Source organism: Anopheles moucheti, chromosome 2 (genome assembly GCF_943734755.1).
Source record: "Anopheles moucheti chromosome 2, idAnoMoucSN_F20_07, whole genome shotgun sequence".
Taxonomy (NCBI): Eukaryota; Metazoa; Arthropoda; class Insecta; order Diptera; family Culicidae; genus Anopheles; species Anopheles moucheti.
Window position 1 is genome coordinate 1,971,819 of NC_069140.1, and position 16,985 is coordinate 1,988,803.

Below are 16,985 nucleotides of genomic sequence, written 5' to 3' on the forward strand. Positions count from 1 at the left end.
CGTTCACAGTCCTTTCGGAGCCAGGTTGGGTTGGTTGGGCATTGGAGGAGGTAAACACAGGTGCCTCATAATCATATGGAGTGCGCGTACATCTGGCACAGAATTCTGCCTTTGCCGTTCAATGGCATGTTGGGGAATTTTAAAATTTAGTATTCGTTTAGAATTATTAGCTACTCGTGATATTTGATAGGGTTTACTTACTTACTAATCCGAAACTACATGACGTTACGGCGATCTTGGCCTGCTGCAGGAGTCCTCATGACCGTTCACGGTCGAGCACCGTCGATGACCAGACTGGATAGTTCGGTGTAGTTCTCATGACGTGAGTCTAATCAGCTGTACGACGGTGGGTTCGTCGTACAACTCGTAGAGCACGTCATTGTAGCAGCTCCTCCAGTGTCATTCCACACATACGAGACCAAAAATCGTTCTGAGCGTGTTCCTCTCGAACGCGGCTTAGAGGGTTTCGTCAGTTTTGGACAAAGTCCATGCCTCAGAGGCGTATGTGAGTACTGGAACTACATAGAAGCGGAGATATATCGCCTAGAGGTCGGGACAGGACATAAAGATGTATAGATGTATACCGATAAGGGAAGGAACTAGAGTAAAGGATGATCGCGAGTAGAAATGTTCGTACTTCTGTAGAATTATGCCCAAGAAGATGGAGTGCTGTCCTAGCGGCACAGCACAGGACAGCCACTCGAGTTTTCGCTCGTACGCTCTCGAGAACGACGTATGTTCAAGTGATCTTCGTTCGTTCGAACCAGAGTGTATTCAACTTTTGAGCTACTAATTAAATAAACAACTGGTTAAAGGACAAAGGCGATTGCTTTCGGACTCAAAGAATCGTACTCTAACAATCGTGTCCCCTTTCGTGTCAGCATCAGTTTAACGGTCAATCTGTGCAGGTTAAATGAAAACTGTCCAAAACGGTAAATCCACCAGTTTCCGGTAATAAAAGCTTTATAGCACCATCGGAATGTAAATAAGTTGTGCCTGTCGTGTCCTCTCGCCACGGGAGCATTTCACGCATTCCGCGTAAGGACTTTCTCTCACTGCCCCTCTCTCTCGCTCGCGCTGGTGGGTTTGCTATTCGCGTCCTTCATCAATCAGCTGTTGTTAGGATGTCCGCCCGTCATGCGCAGTCCGTCCGACAGGGATGGGATCTTTAACGCCCTAACACGCTTGTTACTGTTGGCCCCAAAAGGAGGGCATGTACTGGAATCCCTTACACCGTTTGACAGCTAGCGGAGTGGCCGTTTTTTTCCTCGCTCGCCAGCGCCTAGTGGTACGCTCAGTGGAAAAAATGTGGCAAAATTCAGCATTTTCGCACACTCCGACCCAGCAGCATGGACTGAAGGAATTGCGCAAGAATTAGGCGTGCTACCCCGTAGTGACGGGACGACAGTGTTGTGTGTGTACAGCGAAACGGGGACGACATTTGCTGCCACTAGCAGAACCAGCACGAAAAGGGAAACACCACGAACGACCTCTCGCGAAAAAGGACATCCCTTGACGCGCGCTCGTGTGTGTGTGAGTGCTTGCGTGCGTGCGTGCGTGCAGTGGACGGAAAGTGCTATGCAGTGAAAAGCGAAAAGAGGCCCGCTAAGGTCGTACGCCTGTAAAATGAAGTTAACACGAATGCTGCCCGCGTCCTGTTTGCTGCTGAGCCTGATGATACCGCAGGCTCTGCTCGCCCAGAAACCCACCGGCAGCGAAAGTCCTTCCTACTACAACATCGGGGGTGTGCTGAGCAATAACGAGAGTGAATCACACTTCGGTACCGTGATTGCGGTAAGTGTTATCTAACCAAGTTTCGTTGTCACCTTTTTTCCTTTTCTCTTTTCTGCACACCCCTCCCTGTCAAAGACGGTGACACAGAGGGACGCGCGCAGTGCGCCGAAAGGTGTGTGTGTGTGTGTGTGCGTGTGGGGTGGCGTGCGCGCGTGTGGTCATTGTTGTAACTGTGGGAAATGGGTGGAGCAGGGAAGGGAGGGTGTTGTTTATCACGCGGGGGCACTCCGAGGCCGTGCCCGTGCCCGAATCAATTCATGCGTGTGCCGTTTTTCCGCTGCAATTTTCTCGCTTTCACATCCCCGTGCTCTGTTTCGTTGCAGCATCTGAACTTTGACCAACAGTATGTTCCACGCGGTACCACCTACTACGATAAGACGATTCGGATCGATAAAAATCCCATCAAAACAGCGCTCAATGTTTGTAAACACCTGATATCCCGAAGGGTAGGTGCACCCCATTGGGTGGTTCCCATGCTTTTTTATAACAGTTCACTGTAAAGTAGTGCAATTTAAATTAATATTTGTTTATACTTTTATGCTATGTGTGCGTGTGTGTGTGTGCGTATATGGTGGGGCGGGCCAGGTATATGCGGTAGTGGTATCGCACGAACCGACTGGCGATCTGTCCCCAGCGGCCGTCAGCTACACCAGCGGATTCTACCAAATTCCCGTCATCGGGATCTCGTCGCGTGAGGCAGCCTTCTCTGATAAGAACATTCACGTGTCGTTCCTACGTACGGTGCCTCCATATTACCACCAGGCGGACGTTTGGTTGGAAATTTTGAGTCACTTCGGCTACACGAAGGTACTTGGCAGGTTGCAAAATACTCCCCCTCATGGAATAGTTCCGCTCACTGGACATTTTCATTTTTTCCACCACCAAACCCCAAACTAGGTTATCATCATCCACAGCTCCGATACGGATGGACGGGCCGTACTGGGCCGCTTCCAGACGACATCGCAGACAAACTATGACGACATCGATGTTCGGGCGACGGTTGAATCGATCGTCGAATTTGAACCAAAATTGGATAGCTTTAGCTCCTATCTTATGGACATGAAAACAGCACAATCGCGTGTATATTTGCTTTATGCGAGGTAATGCGCGAGAGGGCGCTCCAGCCGTCTGGCTTTTGTATGTTCGCGCTTTTGCACAAACGCCTCAATCCACTTCGTTTCGTTTCACCAATTGCAGCCAAGAGGATGCGTATGTAATTTTCCGTGACGCTGCCATCCACAACATGACCGAGTACGGGCACATTTGGATCGTCACTGAACAGGCGCTCAGTGCAAACAACACTCCAACCGGTATCATCGGATTGAAGCTCAATAATGCAGAAAACGAAACAGATCACATAAAGGTACGGGTAGTGCAAACAAGGTGGAGAATTACTACGTCTAACTTCTCGTGTGTTTGGCTGCAATAATTTCCAGGATGCTATTTACATACTGGCATCGGCAATCAAGGAAATGACGGTGAACGAAACCATCACCGAAGCACCGAAGGATTGTGACGATTCCGGAGCCATCTGGGAGTCGGGTAAGTGGCTGTGTGCTCCAGGAAACCCTCAAGGATTTTGTGCTAAACAAATCCCTCCTCTTCACACGTTTTTCACACAGGCAAGCGATTGTTTGGATACTTGAAGACGAGAAACATCCGCGGCGAAACGGGGCAGGTAGCGTTCGACGATAACGGTGACCGTATGTACGCGGAGTACGACGTTATCAATGTGCACGAGAACCATTCATTCGTAAAAGTTGGAAGCTTCCACTATGATTCGGTGAGTATGTTCGGTGAGAGGCCACGGAGAGTCTCTGAAGCCGAATCCCTCAACAGCGCGTTCCACGGATGGCAACGTTTGAATTGTCACGTATATGTTGATACGACTTATCGGAACTCTAGACCATAAATTTCAGACATTGTAAAATTAATGTAGTGTAGATAGATTTACAGCCCCATCCGCGCATGTTGCATCATGTGCAAGACCGTGGCTTTAAATGCAACTCTATCCTAATCCCCTCTGTATCGTACGTTTGCAGGAGAAGCGTAAGATGCGTCTCAAGATAAATGACAGCAGCATAACGTGGCCGGGAAATACGGGTAAGAAGCCGGAAGGTATTATGATACCGACACACCTGAAGGTGCTGACGATCGAGGAGAAACCGTTCGTGTACGCACGCAAGCTGCTGGACGACGAAATTGACTGTGCGGATGATGAGGTGGTATGTCCGCATTTCAACATTACCAATGGCAACGGTGAGTTATTCGACGAGACGTAGACGAGAACCAGCTCAAGCAATTAAGGTACACCTTTTCCCCGGGTTTCAGAACAAGAATATTGCTGCAAAGGTTATTGTATCGATCTGCTGAAAGCACTCGCCCAGCGGATCAACTTTACGTACGATTTGGCACTGTCTCCCGATGGTCAGTTTGGTCATTATCAGCTGAAAAACCATACCACCGGCATCGGTACCACCGTGAAGAAGGAATGGAATGGACTGATCGGGGAGCTGGTTGCGGAACGGGCCGATCTGATCGTGGCACCGCTCACGATCAATCCCGAGCGTGCGGAGTTTATCGAGTTTTCCAAACCGTTCAAATACCAGGGCATTACGATCCTGGAGAAGAAACCGTCCCGCTCCAGTACGCTCGTTTCCTTCCTGCAACCGTTCAGCAACACGCTCTGGATACTTGTGATGGTGTCGGTGCATGTGGTCGCGCTCGTCCTGTACCTGTTGGATCGTTTTTCCCCGTTCGGACGGTTCAAGCTGTCTAGCAATGATGGAACGGAGGAGGACGCACTTAACCTCAGCTCCGCGATCTGGTTCGCTTGGGGCGTACTGTTGAACAGTGGCATTGGTGAAGGCACTCCGAGAAGCTTCTCGGCTCGTGTGCTTGGTAAGGGCTTGCCCAATGGCCTTTCGGCGCTTGCCCTGCCGAACGATTGACCAAGTTTCCATTTCTCTTCCCGCTTTCAGGTATGGTGTGGGCCGGTTTTGCCATGATAATTGTCGCCTCGTATACTGCTAACCTGGCCGCTTTCCTCGTGTTGGAGCGACCCAAAACCAAGCTGACCGGTATCAACGATGCGAGGTTGCGCAACACGATGGAGAATCTTACCTGTGCCACGGTGAAGGGTTCCTCGGTGGATATGTACTTCCGGCGGCAGGTAGAGCTGTCCAACATGTACCGTACGATGGAGGCCAATAATTATGATACCGCCGAACAAGCAATTCAGGATGTGAAGGATGGGTGAGTGGCTGCACGATTCATGCATTACGCATGTTCTGGTGACATTTGGTGGGTTGCTTACGTTCGTAACAATTTCAGCAAGCTTATGGCATTTATTTGGGATTCATCGCGGCTCGAGTATGAAGCATCGAAGGACTGCGAACTCGTCACGGCGGGTGAGCTGTTCGGCCGCAGCGGCTACGGCGTGGGATTGCAGAAAGCGTCCCCTTGGACGGATGCGGTAACATTAGCAATATTAGACTTCCACGAGAGTGGTTTCATGGAGTCGCTCGACAAGGAATGGATCTTCCACGGGAACGTGCAGCAGTGTGAACAGTTCGAGAAGACGCCCAACACACTCGGGCTGAAGAATATGGCCGGTGTGTTCATTCTGGTTGGTGCGGGTATCGTCGGCGGCATCGGGCTAATCATCATCGAGGTGGTCTACAAAAAGCACCAAATAAAGAAGCAGAAAAAGATGGAAATTGCACGCCATGCAGCGGACAAGTGGCGCGGCACTATCGAGGTAAGGGCGGTGGGAAATTTGGATCTCGGTGTTAGTGATTTGGAGCGAATTTTCGACTAATCTTCATTCATTTTTCTTTCCTGTGGTTTTGCGGGCTTTACAGAAACGAAAAACATTACGTGCTTCCCTGGCGATGCAACGGCAGTACAACGTGGGTTTGAACTCGGTGTCGAAGTCCGTTTCGTCGAGCCAGAATGCCGAGAAAACGACCCGCTACCCAATACTGCCGCCGCTTCCGCGCACACCGGAACGGGCATGGCCGAAGGACAAGGAGTACATCGTGAACCGGAAGAACAATAGTGCCGGCAAACCTCCGCCGCGCTATATGCCCACTTACGCAACCGATGTGTCTCATTTGATAGTTTAAACAAAACAAAACAAAAAACAAACAAATTATCGGAGGGAACTTTGAATAGGGTCGGAACCGTATCCATCCACCCCACCGGTCTCCAAATTGCGCCTAATGATGAGTGTAGCCAAACACTTTAACTAACCGTTAAGTAATCGTTGAGTCGGGAAGGAAAAAAGGAAGCTAACCGAAGAAAACTCCAATTCCGTGTGCGTGTTGTTCAATACAGGTAATTGTTTACATTCGTTAGATAAGTATACACTTTTAACAACACTCTGCAAACAAAAAAGACAATTCTTCCGCCTGTATTGATGAAGGATTCGCGCCGGATACGCGGCGGGGTAGTGCGTGTGTGTGCGTGTGCATGTGTGAGTACAATCAGTTTTATGGTTTCCATGTTTCGCAACCGCGTTCTAAGCATCGTTTTTGAATTTGGTACACCGTTGTCGTACATCCACTTATAGCCGCCGAACCGAGTGCATTTGTATCAGGTGCTAGTGAGTTAACTAAAAAGGACAAACAAACAAACAAAAAAAAACACACACACACACAAACATATAACTTGTTTCGTCTCCAAGAGACAATTTGTTTAAGCAGCGCTCGAGCATGTGTTAACCTTTAACTGCCACACTTTCGTTTTCGTTGTTGTGTCGAGTTTTGAGATATATTTTTGTGAACCAAAGAAACGAAAGAATTAAGGACGAACCGCTCAAACCGGTGCACCGTATCGTCCTGCATAACAGTAGTTGATAGCCTAACGTCTCCCAACAAAAAAGAGAACAGTACTAGCCAAAAAAGGAAAAAAGAAAGTAATTTTATCACTGTTAGTTGTTAACAAACGGATGGGACGACAAAACCAAAAACCAAAAAACAAAAAAGAAATTAACCATGCTCAGTCATTTGCACAAGACGTAATGCCAAACAAAACAAAAAAAAAAAACAACCAGAACAGAGTAGCTAAACGTACATTAAACTAAAGGAATAGATGATAAAAGTCTATGTTTAAAATCGTAACATTAACATTTTAAAATGCCAAAACCCTTACTAAAAAAATGCAATGATGCTAAACATTTGTTAACATGTATAAGAAGATGTGGAAACTTAGAGTAAAAAGAACAAAAAAGAACCCAGATGGAGGCGGCAAAACGATAACAAATATACAGCCAGTCATTATATTGATTATGTATGAACAAACTGAGTAATAAAAAGGAAAAATATTTGAAATTCGATACGCGCCGATTGGTGGCTTTACGATGCTGGATTATCAATTAGTCCGAATACACTTTCAACACGTAATTTCATAAACTAGACGTATACTCGATAACGAACTTCTCTTCTGCCTCGAGATCGTTGCCGTCAACAGATACTTTGCTACCCGACTCAGAACGAATCCGGTAACCAGGTACTTTGTCGGCGTCGCATTGATCCTCAATCCAGCAATTTATTTGAACTGTTCTCTGCAAGTGGGAAATTCTTTAACGTTGAATTTTTAAAATTCCTTTGGTTTCTATGGCAACCAGCTGCAAAGCGCTACAACTGTTTGCTACTGTTGTACTGCTCATCATTATTCCAAACAGAGAGAAGCATCATCTCTCACCTTTGAATACACGATTGACAACCACTGGGCGACTTTGTGTACCACGGCACGGAACATTCCTGAACATTTCTTTCATTGCGATACAACAGCTCAATTATTGTCGCTGAAATGTATTCTATAAACATACGTAAATTGGGAGTTTATAAGAATGAATTGCGTTCAATTGCCTACAGTGCGATGCACAGCGAAACGTTGTGATGCATTTTCCCCGGTGTGTCATCTACCTTGACCGGTGCGCCACCTGTTGTGTTAAATTAACAGGATATTTGACAGCTACTTTGAACGTAAACAAAAAAATTATACAAAAAGTTTCTGGCTGGAGGCGGAGGTGTTCGTCATTGTGCAGTTGTGAATTAGTGGCGAAAAGATATCGGTTAAAAACATCACGTTCGTTGCTTGGATTGGGTTTTTTCCGTGGATGGGGGTGTTAGGGCAGTTCAGTGTGTACTAGTGGCGACATTGTGTAGGCACCGAAAAAGTTGTGACGTAGGCCCGTAGGCTAGCTGCGTGCGTAGACCCTACACAACCAACACGGAGCTCCCGCAGCAGCAGAAGCGTGTGCACGGTTTGTTTGCTTTTTAGGGTAATGCAACGCAGCGAGACACCTCCCCCAGTGCGTACCAACAACGGTAGCACCCTACAACATCAACAACACAAACGCAACAGCTACTCACTACTAACAAATCATATGGGGAGGCACAATAGTAACATACCCTTGTGGTTAGGAAGGATAGAAGGAACAAGAAGTTAGAAGAAGAAAGGGCGAGGGTTGGTTGTAAAGGAATGGGAGAAGGCTTGTAAGGGCAGTGAAAGCATTTTTTCATATTAATTTTATTCCATTTCGTGGGTTTGCTTTTCGTGACCACAAACCACCTTCGGGTGGAGCTGTGGGGGCTGGGAGGAGAAAGATAACCGCGATGTAAATAAAATGTTTGTTGTCGGTATTATTTTATAGCTCTTTTTCCACCCTGCAATTGCAACTCGGAGGGGGTGATATGCATGCTAGGCGCAGATTGGGTGTTTTGGGTGGCCACCCTTTGGGGTGGCAATGTTTTTCCATCAACACACGCGCGCTCGGCGAGATAATCTACGGTAATCTACAGTAAGCCCGTGACCAAGTAAATATGATTTTTGCAAAGGTGGGCTGAAACAGGTGGATCGACACATAAGCACACAAACGCATGCACACATACACACAACAGTAGATAGTTAGTAGAAGGTGTGTGGCAGACGGAGCGCGTAGATGCAATTGGGGATGGACAAGCGAACGTTAGAGTCGGATTAGTTTCCCTCCGTGTGCCGTCTCGCTTGTTCGCATGTTTTCTTCGCCTTGCATCTAAATAGTTTCCATCTTTCACCCCCTGGTCGAAACTCCTGACGACATAGATAGGGAGGTAAGGGTTGCATGATGAATTAGAGGAACGACGACGACGACGACGACAGGTTGTGGAAGCAGCAGCAACAAACGAGCAAGCAAGTGTTTTGGGGGAAGTGTTAATGGGGTGCGAGGGCGAGGGGTGAGAAACGCAACGGAGATTGGAATGGGATCAAAGTAGGTTTTCTCTCAGGGCCTGCCTTGTTCACTCGCGCGCGCGCGTATACACCAACAATCGCTCCGAGGGAACGTTGGCTGGCGTTGCGCCGCGTTGTTGTCACTCTCGAACGAAAGGAAACCCGAGTCGAACCTGTGGCTCCGATCGATGGACAGATGGACGGACAGTTCGAGAAAAGATAGGGGAGTTCGAGCAGATCGGTCGAACACGGGCGCGCGCGCGCACGCATCCGTAGCCGCGACCGGGAAGCGTGAGTTCTGCGTGCGCGACAATCGAATGCCGTCGTGTCACGCTGGCGGGAGTGAATATAGTGGAACAATTTTCCCCATCGGAATCTCTCGGTGTGGAGTTTCGTGCATCGTGCCGTGAAGCACACTGCATCTGCCACCGGTTCAGTGCAGTGGTGAAGTGCTACCAATCGGGAATGTAGTGTGTTTATGTGAGGATTTGCTTAAATTCACTACGCGGTCCGTTACGTCGTTCTTCAGCGCATAGAGAAAAGTGTTTAGAGATTGCGCTACTGGCCGCTGCCTGCTTAGACTAACGGTACTTTTCACCCTTTCCATTCGTACGAACCACCCTTGTCCAGCGCTCGTCTCAGTTTAGCATCCATCTGTTTGCTGGGACGTGGAAAGCAGCATAAGAAAAGGAAGAACAAGAAACAACAACATAGAGAAGGGGAGAAAAAAAAACTAAACAAACGTTTGATGGAGTTTTTATGTGTGGCGCTTGGATCTGAAGTGACACTCTTCTGTCCGAAGCCTCACCTTCCCATTTCCCAGGGTTTTGGAGAGTATGACCGATTTGGGTTGTAAAACATTCCTTATTGCTCGCTGGGACAATCTTGAACGGAAGATACGGACGGGTTTCTAAAGACAGCAATTGACTAATGAGCGAATGATGTATCCCCATTTGTTCCATTGTTCAATTCTCGCCTCCTCCCCCGAACGAGGGTTGTTGTTTTGGGGCGGAAAATGGCCCTCATTCCTATCGTTTTCATAGGGCGCACACACCATCGGCACTCGATTTTTGATCATTTAATGTCAACTACTCGAGGCTGTGTACCAATCGCAGTCATTGCAGCACACTAGATCGGATACCACAACAGATGATAACAACGAACACACGGGCGGACAGTAATTGTTTTTCACTTGCCCGTAGCGTACTGTGTGTGTGTGTATCGCTGTGCTCGGTAAACTGCAACGTAGGCGAAAGTTACACTACCATTAAAGGGATAGTGAGGCAAAAAAAGGCCTGAAATCTCGTCACCTTACGTAGATACGCATTTAGCAAGTTTTCAACGCACCCAAGTTACGCAACGTCACCTTGTTGTGCGCTTCTAGCTAATGTGGGCTAAAGTCAGTTTTATCCATTCCGAAAAAAAAACATTAAGATAGCGTTAGCAAACATATGGTTTTGTGTAGGACAGCGCAAAAAAAAGTAAAAAAAAACATCACATCAGTCTAGAGAACTTGTATTTTAAAAATACGACCGGAAACAGAAGGGAAAACAAAACCGAATCTAATTTTGGGGGCCCATCCGGATCACGTCCGGGCGCTTGCACAACCCTATTCGCAGATGGCGGCAGCATCATCGAACAACGGCAGCATCACAACCACCACCACCACCGCCACCACAAACAGCAACAACAACCACATTGAAACAGATGAGTTCATCAAAAAGAGCCGGGTGACGCGTGCTGCACCGCCCAAACCGGCCTACGATCCGCTGCAGTTCGTACAGATTAAGCCGGCGAAGCTGTACGATCCGAACAAGGCAAAGCCGTCGACCGAGCGTAAGCTGGAGGTGAAGACGCACCGGGAGGTGGAGGACGCCGAGGAATGGCAGTGCAATTTGGACAATTGGAAGTCATCGCGCAGGAAACGGGTGGAGCACATTATCGACAAGATCACCGAGGCGAAGAAGATCGAACAGGAGGAGGTATGCCGGGGACGTAAAAAATCGAAAACGTTTTCGGAAATGTTGGAAAACAGGTAGGTTACGGGTGAACTGAGACAGGAGGGTGCTGTTCGTGATCATATTGTGTTATCTTTCAATTGAAATGTTACGCAGTGGATCGAAGCGACGCTTTATTCTACCGGAGAACGAGGATGATGACGAGGGTGGAAGCTTTAGTGATGATCTGCATGATCCTAGAGATTCTACAAAACATCAGTACAAGGTGACTTTCCGTCCAATGTGTTTATGTTTTAATTTATCCAATATTTCCTAACATTTCCTAACGATCTAAAATAGGACGAATCGACGGACGATCGTGGAACAGATGACACCAGCAGCTGCTGCTCTTCCAAGGTCACCGACGGAGAATCAAAAACACCGGATCCGGACGATACGCGAGAAGCTCCAGAAATGAATGAGTTTTCGCTCGCGATCGAAAACTACAAGTCCAAATTTCCGCAAATGACCCAGAACAGGGCCCCGATGTTAAGCGGTAGCATTATGACGACCAACACGATGAGTTCGTCCGTAGTTAGCTCAATTGAAAGCAATAGTAATGATAATTATGAAAGCAATAGCGCGTGCGATGATAGTGACGTGCATCAACAGCAGCACCATGTACAGGAGGCACCTTTGGAGTGCATTACTCAGAAGCTTTCCACCCTGGAGGTGAAACGAGACGAAAGGCCCCCCTTGGTGTCGGTGGAACCGTTAGAGAGTAGAATGGCAAAAATGGGCAACAGCGAGCAGCAGGAACAAAGTCAGGAAGCAAGTCCAAAGGTAAACGTGATAGAGCGGCGAAGGTTGTTCGAACAGTTTCAACAAATGGCCCACACGACGGTGGCGGCCGCCGACCAGACGAACGCTCTACCGAAACCCCAACACGTTGCACCTACGCAACAGGAACGTTTTCCGGGCGAAGATACACCGTCCCCTAACGAGGAACCCGGTTCGGCTTCCTCCTCCGAATGGTTCGCTGCTGGCAGCATCCGGGAGCGGCGGGCTATGTTTGAGCGGTATCAATCGAATGAAATGATAGCGGAAGAACACGAGCAGCAACACGTGGGCGGACGCAGTCGCAGCAGCAGCACGGTAGTGAAGAGTCGCTCGGAATCAAACGTTGGCTTTATTAATGGCAGCACGGGACGGTTTGAGCTGGCCCTCAATCAGCTGAAGCGGAATGGCGGGGCCGATTACTGCGAGGACAGCGGCATCCAATCGACGACGGACCTGTCGCGCAGTTCGGTCGTGTCACAGGCGGACGAGAATGATCCGTCGCTACTGCTGCTAACGGATGACGTACCAGGCAAGAGTCCCGTCCGTTCGACGACGCTCGATTCGGCGAGTGAATTTTCGGACACCGATTGCAGCAATGGACAGGTATGTACGTGTGTGCGTCTTTCTGCCCAAGTGCATGTGCACGTTTTCAATGCATGTTTCTTGCGTTTTTTCTCGCTGTTGTGAGTAACGCGAATTAGGTTTTGCGTGCTTTTTATGAAGGAATGCGACTTGGTTTTTGCTTTACAATTTAGTCTGGCAATTTTTGGCAACTTGTCATCGAGTTCCGTTTAGAATGAACGCGGGAGCGTTTTTTTTTTGTTGGCTTCCGTTATGCGAATGTTTTAGTATTTTTTAATTTTCTTTTCCTTTGCATGGTTTGCTCGTATGAGTAATTTATGTTTTTGGCGCATTCCATCCGTGTGCCAAGAAGTTGGTTTTATTTTATTTACTGTCGTTAATATCTCATTACGACGATGTGGTAATATCGTGTGCCTGTGCATCAGGATTGACTCATCGTGACATTTCTTATGTTCGTGGACGAGGCGGTGTAGTGTTCACATTCCATTGCCGGTGCTGGCAACGCATGATGTTTAAAAATATCGTTTTGGCGCCATCCCTCATTCATAGCGTGTTTTAATAACATTATCGTTTCGAGTTGAACTTGGGTTGGCTAACGTTACTCCTGACCGTTCAAGGTTATCAATCGGCTCTGTTTCGCATTTTAAACACTATTTTAAAGGAAGCGGCACGGGCAGCGTCTGTCTAAACTACATATACACTGTCAACCCACTCAACGCTGGTTGCAATGTGCAAAGTGCAACAAGTCGTTGTGTAGTGTAAGCCTACGCCTTCTACTTTCCTGCGCGCAAAACCCAGCATTTTTTCACCCGTTTGAATGCCCCCACCATCAAATCCTCGCATACAGCAAATTTTATGTCCCGAGTGTTACGATCTTGCCTGATCGTTTGGCGAAGGTATGAGGATAGAAATAGGAATGGATTAGAGGGATGTCCGCAGGATACAATGGATAGTTATGATGCAATATAAGAATGAGTAAGAGCGTAATGTTTTAGGCACAATGCCGAAACATGTAACCTCTTTGGCACCGTACAGCTATGAAGATGTCATGTGTTTTTTTTATGATTGTATCTCTCCATCAGCTACTCGATAATGCCCTCGATGTGGCGTTTGAAGAGATGGACAGTGAGCTGAACGAATCGGGCACGGCGGAACCACCAGTTTCTGTCCCGCAGGATGCAGAAATAGTGCCGCTAAGCGTGGTCCCACTAGCGTCCGATTATGTTCCCACGAATGAGGTACTGAACAACGAACAGATCGTACTGATGGCTCTGCCGAAATCAGCACTAACCCCACCAAAAGAAAAGCCTCCACCACCGCCCGTTGATGAGGAGACCGAGGTGGAGATGCAACCGTTAACGGCCGGAGCAGTAATAACGGACTGGATGCGGAAAGATGCAGCACCGTTGACCTTGATGCAAACGAATGGCAACGGCAATACTCATGACGACGTACACTCATCGAATGCCTACGAGCAGAATATTATTGATAATGGCCACCACCGACAGGAACATTTGTCCGACGAGCAGTGGAGAAGTCTGGAGAGCTACGAGGTAGTACAGCAAGTACAACATCAGCAACAGCAAAAGCAACACGAACAAGAGAAGGAGCAGGAAAGGGACAAAGATCAGCAGGAGATGATGGTGTACAGTAATCGGATCGAGACACTACCATCACAACACCATCATCAGCTGTATGATGCTGGCGAACATGAGGTAAGGGCCAAATTTTATGCTATACGGGGTTGTAGGACATAGTGGAACACCAATGTTTTATTCCAAATAACGTGGATAGCATTGCTCGTTTTTGTTATTGAAATTGAATCGTTTAAAATTTTTCGTGGTTTAGAAGTATTTGACAGTGAAATCGGCCAGGTGATCGATGGACAATTTTCGCGATTTTTCAAACGAGCTTTCTGCCAACCGATGGAAAGCCCAGCAATATTTCGGCGATCTGTTATCTGATTTTCAAGATTTTTTAAACGTTGGCTACAACACTATGTAACACCCAGCAAAACCTTTTGTATATGATAACGTTCATGGGCACTGTGTTTTCTATTGCATACTAGGAAATAGTAATTGTAGAAAGAGAGCTTCTGCAGATAGAACAGGAGGAATTGCAGCGGCGAAGAGAGAAGCAACTCTTGTACGAGAAACTGACAAAATCAGATACTTCTCGAATGGTCGAGCCGCCACATCAACCTTCATCGCACTCGAATCAGCTACAGCAGCAATTTCAGCAACGTACACCGCAACAACAACAACAGCAGCAGCAGCAGCAGCAACATCCGTACTATTACTCGCATCATCTGTCCCATCAACCACACCATCACAACCTGCATCATCCGCATCACCGGGCTTCCATGCCGGCGATCGATAGTAGATCGCTGCAGAACGTTAATTCGTACGCATCGTACGATACTCCCTTTCTAGATGATGCAAACACAGGATACGAGATGGGCTCGTTGCACCGCGAATCCATGCCAAATCTTTCGAATGTTGCAGCATCATCTTCCCACCCATCCTCGTTGTCCTCGTACGGGGAGGAATATTCGGCCAATTCGGCTACCAGCTTCGATGGTTCGACCTGTTGGCCACCGGTAGTAGATAACCGACCCGTACAGGGGCCATTTTTCGACAAACGTCCCGCAATAGCGCCACGACCCACGATAAATGGTATGCTGGATCGCGCCTCACTCCCACCGGGCGTTGTCCGGTATCATGCGGCTGGCGGTGGACAACGAATGTCCAACAATATGTTTGAGCAACATCCCAAAGGTGAGATTATGCGGGGTTTGTGACACAAACAATGCGATCATAAATAATGCGTCCCGTTTCGTTTATACAGATAGTAAACAAATTACACAGCAACAGACGATGGTGGTGAACCGTGGTCAGGGAGGCGGTGGGCCAAACAACACACCGTATGGACAGCATTGGCTGGTCCAAGAGGCAGAACAAAGACGCATCGAACAGCATCAGAAGAGCAACACGAACAACGTCAAACGGCCATTGCCAAAGTTTGTCATCGATGCAATTACGCAACGTGTCCAGAAGCTGAACGCGGGAAGTCCGGAAAATTCGGAGTAGGTACCACTAATTAGCAATCGCCCCAACCCAGTTGAATGACCCTACATTTTCTGTTTTGCCCGCTCAGCCGTAGCAACTTATCGGAAGATTCGGATCTGGCAATGATAAACTCGATGAAACACCATCACCATCATCAGTCCCCATCGTTGCCTCCGTCCCACCACCATCACCATCCGCAACATCATCATCAACAACAACAGCAGCTGCAGCAACAACCTCTCCCTCCAATTCCTTCGCAACAGCAAAAATATTCCAACACAAGTGACAAAGTGTTGAGCGTCAGTGGAAAGAAAGAATGCTCCCATTGCCGAATAGAGTTGGGTACGTGCTGATTAACCAATCCCCGAACTTAACCGTACGACATTGTTGCATAGACCGTAATCAGCCTAACTGCACGTGTTCTGTTGTGCTCTATCCGGGTTGGCTTGGTTATGCAATTGCTCCGTTTGCTTTTCTTACGTTTTGCTTCATGTGTGTTTTCTTTCTCTCACCATTTCGCTACAGGCAAGGGTGCAGCGATGGCCATCGAAAGCCTGGGATTGTTCTACCACATCGAATGCTTCAAGTGTTGCGTTTGTCACGTTAAGCTCGGGGACGGCACCAATGGTATAGATGTACGCGTTAGAAAGTATCGACTTCATTGCCAAAACTGTTTCTCTAGTGAAGACGGTGTAAAGTTTAGTTGCGTTTAAGTAAGACAGCAAAGCGAAAGGGTAAACAAAACAAGGAAGAAAGAATAATTTATTAAACTCCCGCCTTCTTTCCCCGCTCCATTCCCAACACTCCTCGGCCCTTCAACTACTAATCCAATTATATTTGTACGAGAAACTTGAATTCTACGATTATTACTTACTATATTGATTACGATGTTTATTATCGATTATGTATGATTCTAGGTATTTGTTCGTTTCAATAAAAAGCAATAACTGTGAATTTAATGACAAGTGTACGGGAGTTGGTATTATTTGTTATTGCGAAACGTGGTTTGTTATTTTTTTGAGAAAACCAGTAAGCAATATGAGTGCGGGCTGGTGGTGTCTGAGTTAGCCACACCGGTAATTACACTACAGGACCTTAACCAAATCCAATCCAAACCGTATTCTGCTACGCAGACCTTTAAAATTAGGTGTAAATTAATTTATACAAGATCAGAACTGGCAGGCCAAGTCCAATCATTATATTCATCTTGAACGGCCAGGCTACAGGCTAGGTCTTTAGTTGGCGTGTAGTCCTTAAAAAAAATCTATGAATAAGTTAGCTCATACAAAATACTCAAAGTTTAAAGATTTTCCATCACTCCGAAATAGACCCTCCAAAACATTCTGACAGTTCGTCCTGAAAGTGGTGCAATGAAAAAGACTATGAGCGCCATATGTTGTGACAGTGAATAAAATTGTAAACAATCTTATCTCGTCATCGGTCTGCTATTGCGTGAACGGATCGAACGGGAAAAAACGCAGTGTGTGATATCTAGAATTTCGCTCCTTTTCATCCCAACGAGTAATTACGACAACTAATCATATAG

General features: G+C 47.3%; 2 protein-coding genes across 4 annotated transcripts; both read left to right on the plus strand.

Annotated features, from left to right (window-relative positions):
* The first annotated feature begins 1,626 nt into the window (after positions 1-1,626).
* On the plus strand, positions 1,627-6,912 carry LOC128299228 (glutamate [NMDA] receptor subunit 1). The gene is made up of 12 exons (XM_053035122.1): positions 1,627-1,794; positions 2,118-2,240; positions 2,380-2,601; positions 2,692-2,894; positions 2,992-3,157; positions 3,231-3,336; positions 3,417-3,577; positions 3,837-4,053; positions 4,126-4,695; positions 4,776-5,049; positions 5,128-5,554; positions 5,658-6,912. Exons 1-12 carry the CDS (start codon positions 1,627-1,629, stop codon positions 5,919-5,921), a joined length of 2,901 nt encoding a protein of 966 aa, XP_052891082.1. The 3' UTR covers positions 5,922-6,912.
* Positions 6,913-7,836: 924 nt separating this feature from the next.
* LOC128309648 (uncharacterized) lies at positions 7,837-16,396 on the plus strand. 3 transcript variants are annotated; one of them, XM_053046082.1, is made up of 9 exons: positions 7,837-8,113; positions 10,632-11,047; positions 11,127-11,235; positions 11,310-12,392; positions 13,454-14,086; positions 14,440-15,148; positions 15,219-15,456; positions 15,528-15,781; positions 15,965-16,396. In XM_053046082.1, exons 1-9 carry the CDS (start codon positions 8,087-8,089, stop codon positions 16,150-16,152), a joined length of 3,657 nt encoding a protein of 1,218 aa, XP_052902042.1. In that variant the 5' UTR covers positions 7,837-8,086; the 3' UTR covers positions 16,153-16,396. The 3 variants fall into 3 exon arrangements, with proteins under 3 accessions (XP_052902042.1, XP_052902043.1, XP_052902045.1); XM_053046083.1 differs by having other exon boundaries at positions 7,837-8,065; XM_053046085.1 differs by lacking the exon at positions 7,837-8,113 and adding an exon at positions 9,022-9,599.
* The last annotated feature ends 589 nt before the right edge of the window (positions 16,397-16,985 follow it).

Bases quoted from the DNA above. Each gene is read 5' to 3' on its own strand.
- LOC128309648 (XM_053046082.1), top strand. From the start codon at position 8,087: ATGCAACGCAGCGAGACACCTCCCCCA. The intron at 8,114-10,631 runs GTGCGTACCAAC...CCCTATTCGCAG, and splicing joins GCAGCGAGACACCTCCCCCA to ATGGCGGCAGCATCATCGAA. The intron at 15,457-15,527 runs GTAGGTACCACT...TTGCCCGCTCAG, and splicing joins GGAAGTCCGGAAAATTCGGA to CCGTAGCAACTTATCGGAAG.
- LOC128299228 (XM_053035122.1), top strand. From the start codon at position 1,627: ATGAAGTTAACACGAATGCTGCCCGCGTCCTGTTTGCTGCTGAGCCTG. The intron at 1,795-2,117 runs GTAAGTGTTATC...GTTTCGTTGCAG, and splicing joins ACTTCGGTACCGTGATTGCG to CATCTGAACTTTGACCAACA. The intron at 4,054-4,125 runs GTGAGTTATTCG...CCCGGGTTTCAG, and splicing joins CAACATTACCAATGGCAACG to AACAAGAATATTGCTGCAAA.